General features: G+C 43.0%; 1 protein-coding gene across 1 annotated transcript in view; it reads left to right on the top strand.

The window, feature by feature from the left end:
* AFF1 (AF4/FMR2 family, member 1) overlaps positions 1–9982 on the top strand; it is a gene marked incomplete at its 5' end in the record, with an annotated part of 18724 nt that extends 8742 nt beyond the window's left edge. The window contains 9 exon segments of the mRNA XM_010009619.1: positions 33–272; positions 1410–1505; positions 2554–2613; positions 3391–3521; positions 4710–4781; positions 5394–5487; positions 5589–5626; positions 6989–7209; positions 9861–9982. Coding sequence (XP_010007921.1) covers positions 33–272; positions 1410–1505; positions 2554–2613; positions 3391–3521; positions 4710–4781; positions 5394–5487; positions 5589–5626; positions 6989–7209; positions 9861–9982 — 1074 coding nt within the window.
* Positions 9983–11822: the final 1840 nt, after the last annotated feature.

The following is an 11822-nucleotide window of genomic DNA, read 5'->3' as shown; positions in this document are numbered from 1 at the left end:
TGAATTCTCGTCCTATCTCCAGAGCATCAAAGTCAAAAGCTTCATCTGAATCCCAGAAGAAAGATTTTCTACCCCCACTACCCCCAGCAGTGTCTCCTGCGCATCCTGCACCAAAGTCAACCAAGGTGGCCCAAAAGAGACCCAGAAGTGAGAGTGACGAGCCAACTGCCATGGATAACACTGCCAAGAATAAGAGCAACGACAAGGATCCTTTGATCTCCAAACACTGCAAATTGGAGAGTAATCCAGCTGAACCATCAAAGGATATCAAAGTAGGTATCTATTATAACTGACAGGAAGTTTCCTGCAACCTGTGAATGCTCTGTGATTCTCTTTAGAAACATGCTCTGAGGATGCATAAATAGAAAGAAGATAAACCAGCCACTTGCCTTTTTCAAGCATTTTGCCCCTTGCATGGCTGGCTGTAAATCTATGTTGCTAGCTCGAAAGCCTGCATTGTAACTTCTCTGCTGACTTGCCATCATTTATTTTCATCTCATTAGTGAAGCATAGTGAGAAGGGGTGCCCATGTAAAAACCAAAGGCATCATGTTTATGGTAGTAACTGTTTCTGACTGTAGTGAACTGCAAGTACAATATTGGTGTAAAGTAAGGGTGTTTAAAAAAAGAAAAAGTGGACTGCTTAAAAATAAGAAACATACAGCCTGGGTATAAGGTTTTCATAGTATCATAGAATGGTTTGGGTTGGGATGGAGCATTTACCACTTCTTTGGGCAACCTGTTTCAGTGCCTCACCACCATCACAGTAAAGAAATTCTTCCTTATATCTAACCTAAATATCCCCTGTTTAAGTTTGTTTTATAGTTTGCTTATAAAATTGTTAATGATCCTTGCAGCTGGATCTTTGCATTTTTGGGTTATAAAATTCAATTATATTGCTGTTTACTAGTGGCTGTGTGTGTGTGGTCTAATATGTTGTGTGAGTCAAGCCAGACTGTGCTTGCTCTGTTAGCTGGCTTCTAACTGCTTGCTTTTTCCTTATAATATAGTTAGTAATGGAGACTCAACAATTGTTGTGTGGTTATGCTGGAAATTAAGTGTGAATGGATATTGCCCATTTCTGCCTTGGTTAGTGGCCATGAAAAATGTGCTGCTTGCAGCCTTTCTCCTATCTTAGCTATTGTGCAAGGAAACTGTCTACTTAATTTCTCCATGCTTGGGAAAAGTTTGAATGGTATTAAGCCTTACTAGCAGTCAAATAAGAAGCCAGGTTTCCATTTCCATAATTGGAGGGGGTGCTGGGGAAGAAGGTAAGAAGACAGGTAGAGCCTGGAAGATAGACTATGCGTGGAACATAAATATTTTCTACTGAAATTTAGGAAAGCCAGGCTTTGGAATTGTTCTAGACATATCTCTAACCAGATTTATCTGTACACTGTGATTTTTCAGGAATCTGATGGACATGTCACAAAACCTTTCTCAGTGCCTTCTTTGCCAAATGGTACCTCCAAGCCAAAGAGACCTCGACTCAAGTTTAAAAGGTAAGTTTTACATCCCTCATCTGTACTTTCTAAAGACACCAGGCCACGCTGTCCCTGCAGCCACCCTGGCTTCTGCTTCTTAATAAGCACTTCTTTGGGGAAGAAAGAGGAGAGGTGTCTGTGACTTGCCCTGTACTGTCTTCTCATGTCTGGGACTTACCACACCTACCACAAAGCAAAGGTCCAATACAGCAGTTCTTGTACTAGAACCACTACTCTAGAAATTAATTAGTTTTTAACTTTGAGAGGAGGTATCTCTTGTGCCTGCCTACAAATGGTAGGTTTTGATTTGTCCGGTTCTTGAGAAGTGGTGAACTACTCTGTGACAAGGTGCTGGGCAGGCAAGTAACTTTTTCTGAGAGGGCATGACTCTTTACTTGCTCATTTTGTTAATGCACAGATGGTTGTGTGCCACTTGCATAGTGAATAGATTATCCCACTACACAGAAATGTGTGTTTTCCAACTTTATCGTTGTTTATGTGTTGATTGAGACCAAGACCGGTGGAAGCCTTGGTGGCCATATCTATTGTGAGCAGATAACTCGAATGCAAGGTCTTTTGGTCTGAGATAAGTGTGTGGTACTGCAAAGTTTACTGTACATTGCAATAAAAATGTATCTGTGGTATTGTACTTGAGGAATCATAGAAGATTACTATTATCTTTCCATAGGAGCGAAGAAGTAAACTTGGCCTCATAGTGGCCTAATCTCTGGTTTGTGTGGGTTTTTTTTTTTTCATTTGGAAATGTAAGTTTTCAAATTCTAAGGTAGATTTTTTTTTTTTTTAAGAAATAAATTAATTTTATCAAATTAATTGAATCAAGCAATCAATGAATGTTGTATTCAGCTGCTGTGTATTTCCGAACATGCAGACGACACTCATTTAGTGACTATCATAATTGTAACATGTTTGATAAAGCTATAAATGGGCTTACCAAAAAGGGTGTTTGTACGCAGAGCGTCCTCTAGATATGAAGGTAAAATTGATAACAGTCCTATTCTTTTTCTCTGTTTTCTGTTTTTCCTCTCTGTCCCCAATTCAGACATCTAAAGTATCCAGCGGAATACTACCTAGAAGAGGCCAGGAGGCTGAAACACAGAGCTGATGCAATGGTAAGTTTTGGCTCTGTGCTAGAAATGTAAACCGTCTCATACATTCAGAGCCAGTATTTGTGTGCATGTGAATAAGGATTCACTAGCTAAAATTACTTCCATACTCCAAACTTGGAGTATGTTCAAGTCATATGTGGGGATGCTGTCTTTATTGCCCAAATGTTCAGATATTTCCGTTTATTATAAACACATCTGGAGAATATGCCTCAAGAACAGAATTCAGAGCAGACCTTGTCTGAGGTTAGCAGGCCTCTTTGCTTTGCAGAGCTATGACAAAGCCCTTGTCAGAACAGTTTTAGGACAGTTTGCTCTGAAATGTCAGGATCCTGACAGTAATTGTGTTGCTGGTGGACAAGAGTTGGAAGTGCCCTTTGCAGATGTAACCAGCTTTCTCCTCTATGTGCAGTTTGACAGTGTGCATGAATTAGCATAGTTTTTACTAGTTACGTTCAGTCAGATAATTTGCATATGCTACTGGCCATTTACCTGTGAAAATGAAGTGAGGGAATCTGCCTTTCACGAGGCAGGCCTCCAAGACCAGACAATAATATCCAGAAAATGTATAGATAATAAATACTTGAGGAAACCATTTATCAAGAGGAAAAGATACGAATAGCCAGAGCACACAAAGACCACATTAACTGTCACCTGGAGGCCTGGCATGCATCTTTTTCTGTCTTCAAATCCTGACTAACTAGGGAGAAAAAAGGAATTTGGGTATACTTGAGAGAAGGAGTTTTTGTCATAGTCTAAAAATGAGAATTTTCTTCCCAATAGACTGACAAGACTGCGAAAGCCTATCGGTACCTAGAAGCTGCCCTGTTCTTCATTGAGTATGGAATTGCCTTGGAATCGGACGCACAGAAATCCACTTACAAAATATTCCAGGACACCATAGATTTCGTCAAGTAAGCAGTTTTCAAATCAACGTGTTTGGAGGGGAAGGGTTAGTTGCACTGCTTGTTTGCAACTGTGGCAACTCTGGGTTCCCACCATGGAGCAGAGTTCAGGTTGCTGTGTAAGCGCGAGACAGACCATCCAGAGGCACCAGAGACAAATCCTTTGAAATGTTTCAGCATTGCTTATCAGAAGTAGACACCATGTCCTCCTGAGCATTTGAGTGTTGCAGCTGAGGTACACCAGAGAACGCTGGTTGTGACAAGAAAGGACATGAAGGGGTTTTTACTTTATCCAGGTCTGAAGCTGCTTTTGCATGTGAGCTCAGTAGTATTTCAGTTTTAAAAAGCGAAGCAACAATACAGCATGTGGAAGAGCAGTTAATGACCCAGAGGTCTTGCAACTTGATTGAAAGCAGATTTTACTGGTTTCTGCCATGTGTTTTTCTACCAGTGCCCTTATTAGGGTTTCTTTTAGCAACCTTCCCCACTTAGTTTCACAGCCATAGTGGATAAATGCAGGTAGTATGACATATACAGGCAGCACAACCTGAGGAACCATGTGTTGGATAGGAGAGAGACAGGTATCAGTTTATTCATATTGAAATGATGGGATGTATGAGTGTGTTTGAGAGCTGATTTGATGCCTTGCCTTAGAGCTGAAACAGCTTCAGGGGTTTTTCTGTCATGGACTTCAAACTTTTTAAATTAATTGTTTGCTTTCTGGTCTTGATGGACTGTATTTCCAAGATGCTGCTGTTGCTTTGCTTTCAAAAGGGAGATTTGCTTGGTTGGTTTTTGCCAGAAGAAACATTTCCCCTAAGATGTCTGTCTTGTCCAGAAACACTTGAATTAGTATTTCACCTTCAGTACTGGGGGGTATGTCTTCTGGGCCCCAGGCCTGTAGGTGGCCCATGGGGACCATCTGCTTGGAGGGATGCTGCCTGTTAATCTCAGTGTAAGAGGAGAGCGAGTCACATAAGGGGCTACATCTGGTTCTGCTGCATGGAAAACAAGGCATTTTGAGACAGTCCTCTGCTCAAGATCATACAAAGCACTTGGTGCCAGGACTAAGACCTCAGGGCAGGTTTCCTGACTTTTGGAGCAGCGTTTGAGGTAATGGCATGCACTGTTTTTTCATAGAGTTGGGCCATCAGATCACTGATGGCTGACAAGGTTCTCCTTATTTTGTTTCCTTAGATTCATCATGACATTGAAATACTGTATGAGCTCCTCATCATCTTCACATGAGGAAATCTTTACCGTGTTATGGTGCGTAACTGTTTTTCTGTGCCTTCATACTTTGTTTTTAGGCTTGATCAAGTGAAAGACTCATTACTTTCAGGGGAAAAGGAATGAGTGAAATGGGAATCAGAGTTCTGCAAGGAAGAAAACCTCGCAATATAAAATCCAGAATGAGCTGAAACATCTCTAAAGTGAGCCGGTTTATCACAAGGGACCACACGTGGAAGGCACAGGCTCTAAAATTTGATCTGCTGGTAACTTGAGAGCACATAGGGGCTTTCATCTAAGGTGAAAGAATGCAGTTTGGCTGTCCATGTTGGAGCCACGTAACTGAAGCTGTAGCTTGAACGTAGCTGAGGCACATAGCTGGATGGAGACTTACTCAGCCTGTGGCACCTGTAAGAGGCTGGGCACCTGTTAAATGAAAGACCAGACCTACCCTCGTTTGGTTTTTTTCACCTTGTGATTATTTCACAGTGACTTTTTTAAAGATGAGCAGAAGGAGGAGAAATCCTGAGCTTTCTTGACTTTGCAGTAGAGCTGAGGCGTGCCTGCCTGTGTCCCACAGGGCTGGTGACTGCTGAGCAGGCAGCAGCAAGCATGAATATTGACCAAGCTTGGGTGTGTTTCTGTTCACAGCATGCGCTGCCAGTCCCTTCTGCACATGACAATGTTCCGTGACAAAAAAGAGATTGCAGTAAAGTATTCCAGGATTCTGAATGACCACTTCAAGGTAGGGCATATGTGTAACTGATCTGCCAGATGCTGGCTGCAGTAGTTACTGATGTCAGCTGAACAGCCCAAATCTAACAAGAGTTCTATTCCTTGCTGCAGAGATTTTCCACAAAAGCACCTTCTCCATTTGTTGCAAGGTAAGATTTTAAAAATACGTATGTTATAATGTGCCTATAAAGGTGTGAGTGAAAACAGTAGCCGGAGTATTCGAGTTGCAAGCTGCATTTGAGAGTGCCTCACCATTTGCTCTTTCTTGCCACCTGAAATCATACTGTTAGGGGGCATGAGTATGTTTCTGCTCTCTCTTTCCCATCCGTTCTCATTGGGAAGAGGCTTTTTTTTGTTATGAGGTCCAGAGTTAGTGCGTATCAAGCAGAGCAGTTTTCTACCAGAGAAGTGGTCAGAGGAGCAAAGAAGGTGTCATCACTATGCTGTTTCAAAGCCCTTGTTGTCATCTTTGTTCTGTTAGAGATCCTTTGAGACTTAGTGGGATACCATCCCTATCTCCCTGGCTGTTGTCCAGTAGGGTTATGACTTCACCCTGGCAGCATAACTTTGAGGTGATACTTTAATACTTGTCTCTTTAGCTCAGTCACCAATTAAGAAACTCATTTTCTAATTTGTGAGTTAACAGAGAATGTTGTCCTTTCTAGGTATCTGCAGCAGTGTTGCTGTGTATGTGGCAGCAAAAGTAAAAGGCAAGCTGCCACCTAACAGTGTTTGACCCGATGCCCATCAGACTGGGCCTGTGGTTTAGTGACAATAAGTAAGACGGAGTTTCTCTGTGTACTGTGGTAATTGCATTTGGCAGATAGCTGCTCAGCTCCACATCTGTCCCTTTTAAACTCTGCAGTCACAATAGGGTTGTTTGGTCTTAATAGTTATGCTGAAATTCCAGTTATTTTTCTGCCGCCTTGCACTAAGTATAGTTTATTGGGAAGCAGTGGTGGAAGCCTTGTCATACCAGTGACTAATATTAGGTTGGTTGAAGTGGTGGAGGTGAAGCAATGTGATGAAGCCAGCCTGTGTCTGGAAGGCGGGCTGCTGACTGCATTTAGCTTCTCTAGGTCTATAAATAAGTGTGCGTAGGCTGACCTGGCTGCTTTGACTGCCTGTCAGAAAACTCCAGCCTCCATAGGTGGGGAGCTTCAGCATGCCTGAAATGGAAGTCATTCGGAAAAAGTACTTAGATAATCTGATGAAGGCCTCCACAAGTAGGTGTAGATTTTGGAAGGTGCATGTATAGCCCTTTCTGATACCTGGTCCTGCATTTTGTTTTGTCAAGAGGAGTCCTCAGAGTTGCAAATCACTTCAAAAACCTTGGCCTTGCACTCAAAGGACAATTACTTCCTACGTAGCTGAACACATCTCAGTTTTCAACACTCTGCTCCATTCTGCAAGCCTGGATGATACCGGATAGCTTCTGGCATAAGATAGTCTGTGGCAAGGTTTTAAACTCTGAAGTTAAATGTTCATGATGGTGTTTCTTTCTCTTGCAGAAGCACAGGCATGCCTTCTCCTTTTTCTCCCGTGCCCTCTCCTGCCAGTTCTCAGCCCGAATCAAATGCTAGCAACTACAGTGGCAACAGCATGTACTCTCCAAACACGGTCCCCTGTAATATCCCAGACATCACCTACTCCTATGTCAACATCACTTCCCATGTCCTCTCTGCACTTGATAATTGGGAACAAGCTGATGCACTAATCCTGAAGCATAAGAGTAAGTTTTTGCCCTCTGACTTGTGTGTCTTACGTGTTGTGTCTATGAGTATGTGCATGCTTAAATCCTAACAGTGTATCAAACATCATACCTAAAGATCAAAGCATTACCTATAGACAGCTATGGCACATTGGCAGGTTATTGGTAGAGACACTTGATGATGATATATTGATGAATGTTCCAATTTAAAGGTTGGCTTGGCATCCTCAAATGTCTAAGAGCTAATGGGCGAGTGTATCAAGTGCAGGAAACCAGCCAACTCGCATTTCATGGTAACACAAGAAGCATAAGGAGTTTTTTGCTGTTTATTTTCCCCTTTGGGATGCTTAGGTTTGCTGAGTGGGTTCACTTTCATTAGAAACATTTTGGCCTGTAGCCCTGTGCTTTTGTTGGTCAATCTTCCAGGTAGTTTTGTCTTGGAAACAGTGGGGCTGGCCTCTCTCTGTAACAGAGAGACTGAGCGGCACTTGATTTGGAGTTCTTCTGGGGCACGTGATCAGTATTTGCCAGTAGCATTTCCCAACATTGCTGCTACTTTTTGTATTTTTCAGTTTTGTTATTAAAAATATTGTACCGTCCTGTGGTACAAGCAGTGGTGAGTAAGCAAAAGCCCTAGATTGGGTGCAGTTTGGTCTGTAACCTGTCATTCCACGTGTCATTTGCAGTGTCATTTTCCATAAACCACAGTTTTCTGAGCTGCTGTGGGTGAGGGGATGTATTACCACAGTCTGTTGGCAAACTCACAAAAAAGACCAATGTGCCTGGCTCCATTGTTGGAAGGTTGTAAAAATACACTAATGAGGCAGTGGCTGAAATTCAAAAGGCTTTGCAAGTTACTTTTGAATAAAGTAATTCCAGCTGTAAATCTCTGCTTGCAGCAGCAATTCTTGTGTAGTATTTTGGATTATATTATTATATTGTATTGTATTATATTATATTATAATATTATTATGGTGGATGCTGCTGGTAAGCCAGAGGAATGAGTCGTGGAGGAAAACGTGTGGGGAAAGGCAGCCTGAGCACAATCTTGCATCAGTTGAGACTAAATTCAGACTTGCCCCATGCTGCCGTTTCAGTGTAGGGGAATGATAACTGGGGTAGTAAATACTCTCAAGGAAGTGGATCTGTGCAGGAGAATAGTAAATACTCATGTAGGCTGGGCAGTTGTTGTCACTGTTCAGGTCAGTGGAGGAGTTTCAGAACTGGAACTTGTTGATGTTCAGTACAGATGCTAAGAGGTACAGAGTAAGTACATAAAACTAAAGAAAAGGCCACATCCTCGATTCTTTTATGCAATTCATAGGGCATAAGAAGAAAAGAGCAGTGGCCTTCAGCTATTGAGTTCCCTTAAACAGGGAAGTCATAAGTTAGTGGAAAGCAGTTGTAACTGATGTCTGAGTCACTTGTGCAGAGCTGATGTGCTTTCTGGAGGGTCCACAACCAGGTGCAGGACCCAGCTCCTCGCTGTAATTCAGAGCAGAGTCATGGATCATGATGCTGTAACAGATCATCTTCCAGCCACAGCGAGGGCAAGCTGAGGTTGCATGCCTGCATGTGAAGTCACTCTCCTCTCACACAGTGCTGTGGTCACAGATCGTATTATCTTCTATTTACTCAGGCAAGGGGTTTGGACTTTTTGCCTCTGCTTGCAGCTCTTGTGTTCCCAGTGGAGGGAATGGATATCCATTTTGTAAACAAAAGCAGGAAGATCAGGAGAAATGTGTTCTCTGCTCCTGAATGGGAAAGTGTTAGAATTAAAGCATTGTGCTCTCTGCTTCTATAATGTTCCTTGCACAGCTGAGCAGAAGTTTTCAACCTCCAATCTTTGTGTGTAAAAAAGGAGTGCTGAAAGGTACTCTGCAACATGATCAAGATTGGAGGGACTGGGATGAGCCCATGTCACTGGAAGGCAGGTCATGCAGGAGTGTCTTGGAAAGGTGACTGGAAAGGAATAGGTGTGCTAATTTCCCATAACTTGCTGTCACCTGCAGAGAAGGTTGCCAGCACAGAGCAGGGTGTGCAGCCTGACAGCACCTCCCAGCAGGCTCAGATAGGCTACAAGAGCCATCTCCTGCCTGTGCAGAAGGAGGAGCATGGTGCTTGAAGTTGATGGGAGGGTAGGATTGTCTTAAACCTGCCTGATATGCCCAGCTATAAGCAACTCAAATTAGAGCTGTGTGGCCTGTCAAGCTATAGAACTGTTTAAACCTGTTCAACTGCAAAACCAGGGTGGCTCCAAGGTTTGAGAATGGATGAAGGAAAGGGACTGTTCTGACAGCTGTGCATGGATATGGGCATCATTCAGAAAGACAGTCAAATCTGGCCTGTTTAACATCTGGAGGAGCATGTGGCAGGGACTGGGGTGTGAACACCCAGACTTTTGCCCACTGCCAGGGAGTTTCAGTGTCCTTTCACAGCCAGCACTGGGGAGGTGCTTCAGTGTGTATGCACGTGTGAGTGCCTTTTACTCTCACATGCCCTGCATTGCGTGCTTGTTACACTTCCAAGTCTTCTAATACCGCTGAGCACTGCGTATTAACAGTGGGTTTAATGGGATGTCCCAGCTGACAGTGTGCTGCTGTTGTCCCCCCGTGCCTCTTGTGTGAAACCAACCAAATGTTTTCTCTCTTTTTTCCCCCCCTTTTTTCCAGAGTTTTTTGCGGATCTCGACGCAGCGTCGGACGAGCTGTCACTGAACAGTAGCTTGATCAGACTGGTCCACTACGTTAGACAGGGTTTACACTGGCTGAAACTGGAAAGAAAAATGCCTTAACTAGTGCTCAAGTTAGTTAGTTAAGTACCTGCAACTTCTTCTTTAAGTACCTGCAACTTCTTCTTTAAGTACCTGCAACTTCTTCTTAAGTACCTGCAACTACTTCTTCTTCTTAAGTACCTGCAACTTCTTCTTAAGTACCTGGAACAACAACTTCTTAAGTACCTGGAACAAAAACTTCTTAAGTACCCGGAACAACTTCTTCCTCTTCTTTTTTTTCTTTTTAATTTATTATTATTATCATCATTATTTTTTTCCCTCGCCTTGGGTTTTTTTATTTTATTTTGGTTTTGTTGCACTTTTAAAGCCTCAAGCAGCCTAACTTTATTGAATTATTAGATTGTTCAATTGTTGAACTGTTGAATTGTTGGCTACAAAGCACCTGCAAAGGAAAAGGAGTCATCGTGGGATGGATCTGGATACACTGGAAAAACTTTGAACTGTTTTTAGGAGGAAAGCCACAGCCTTGATGGCACCTTCCTTTAAAACAACGAAGTGCAATGAATTGTCTGAATGGCTCAATGTATTGATGGTCTACAAACATTTCTATGATGAATAACCAGCAGAACAATAATCATACATGAAGAAGTGCCGTCAAGAAGGAAATCTGCCTCCAGAGGTTATTATGCAACATCCCACAGTTTGCAACAGCTGTTTGCCCAGAAGACTTCAGAGTGAAGCGTAATTGCAAGCACAGGTGCAATCTTTGGTGTCTTTACCCCTCCACTGGCAAGTAACAACCTCATCAGCACCAGACAGCATTATATTATAATAAAACCCACAAAAATTATTGCCTTGCCTGCTTTCCAACCTCACCCTTTTCATTTGTCAGCCAGCTGCTGTCCTGAGAATTGGGGGAAAGCCACTGCCTTCCGTGCTGCAAGTTCACTCAAGTCATCGCTGCTTTGGTTCTCCTTGCCATGTGCACATGCTCTTAGCACTTGAACTGTGTTACTTAGGGTCGTGTTTGGTTGAAACCTCGTAAGGCAAACGCAGTTGGGGTGGCAAAATGACTAAGTGTGGTTGGAAACAGCTCTGCCTTTCTCCTGTGGTGAAGGGGCGTCACTGACACTGAGGACTCCTTGTCCAGTTGCTTTTTACCATTTTGATGGGTGGGGGTACTGGACTTGTACTAGGTCACTGTGATTGCTTGGACATTGTTCTGGGTCCGAGAGCTTACACGGGCAGGAATCACTTTAAGGAGGAACTAACTGGTTGAATGTGGAACATAAGACAAATTTTGTGTTTGGATGTTTGCCTGTAACCATTGCCGGTGTCAGTGAATATCTAAAAGCAGGATTTGGTACCAAAGTAGGACATCCTTCATGTGGGAGGTATGTGCTCCTTCATGTGCTCTTTCTCAACCAAACTGTAGGATGGGCCAAGCAGCTTAGGAATTTGTCAAGGGAACACCAAAGGGAATCATTAGCTGTTTGCAAACATTTTTTCCTTGTCAGGAGCTGCATTTTGAATATATGATTTTGCAGGTGACAGTAACCATGAAGGCAGCATCTGCGGCACTTGTGTGTTCAGTAGGAGGACACCCTTCTCTACCCAAAGATTTCCTGTTGTGTGACAGCAGCATCCTGCTCTCCTTATATCTAATAGTGTGCCTTAGCCCTCTGGTCCCCTCTCACATCCCTTGCCCTATGTCTGACAGACCTGTGGAAGTGGTGGAGAGAAGAATGGTGTCCTGAAATATTGTACTTATAGGAAAGGATTAGCTCCCTTTTCCACACGATTTCAGGATGGAGGAACAGGTCTGCGTGTGTGCAGCAGTGTTTTGTAAAATACCTGCTTGTAGTTTTGATAGTCACAAAAATGGACAGCAAAAGGTCTG

Source organism: Nestor notabilis, unplaced genomic scaffold (genome assembly GCF_000696875.1).
Source record: "Nestor notabilis isolate BGI_N333 unplaced genomic scaffold, ASM69687v1 scaffold22162, whole genome shotgun sequence".
Lineage (NCBI taxonomy): Eukaryota > Metazoa > Chordata > Aves > Psittaciformes > Psittacidae > Nestor > Nestor notabilis.
Note: the sequence above shows the minus strand (reverse complement) of the source record. Positions and strands in the feature narration are given on the sequence as shown.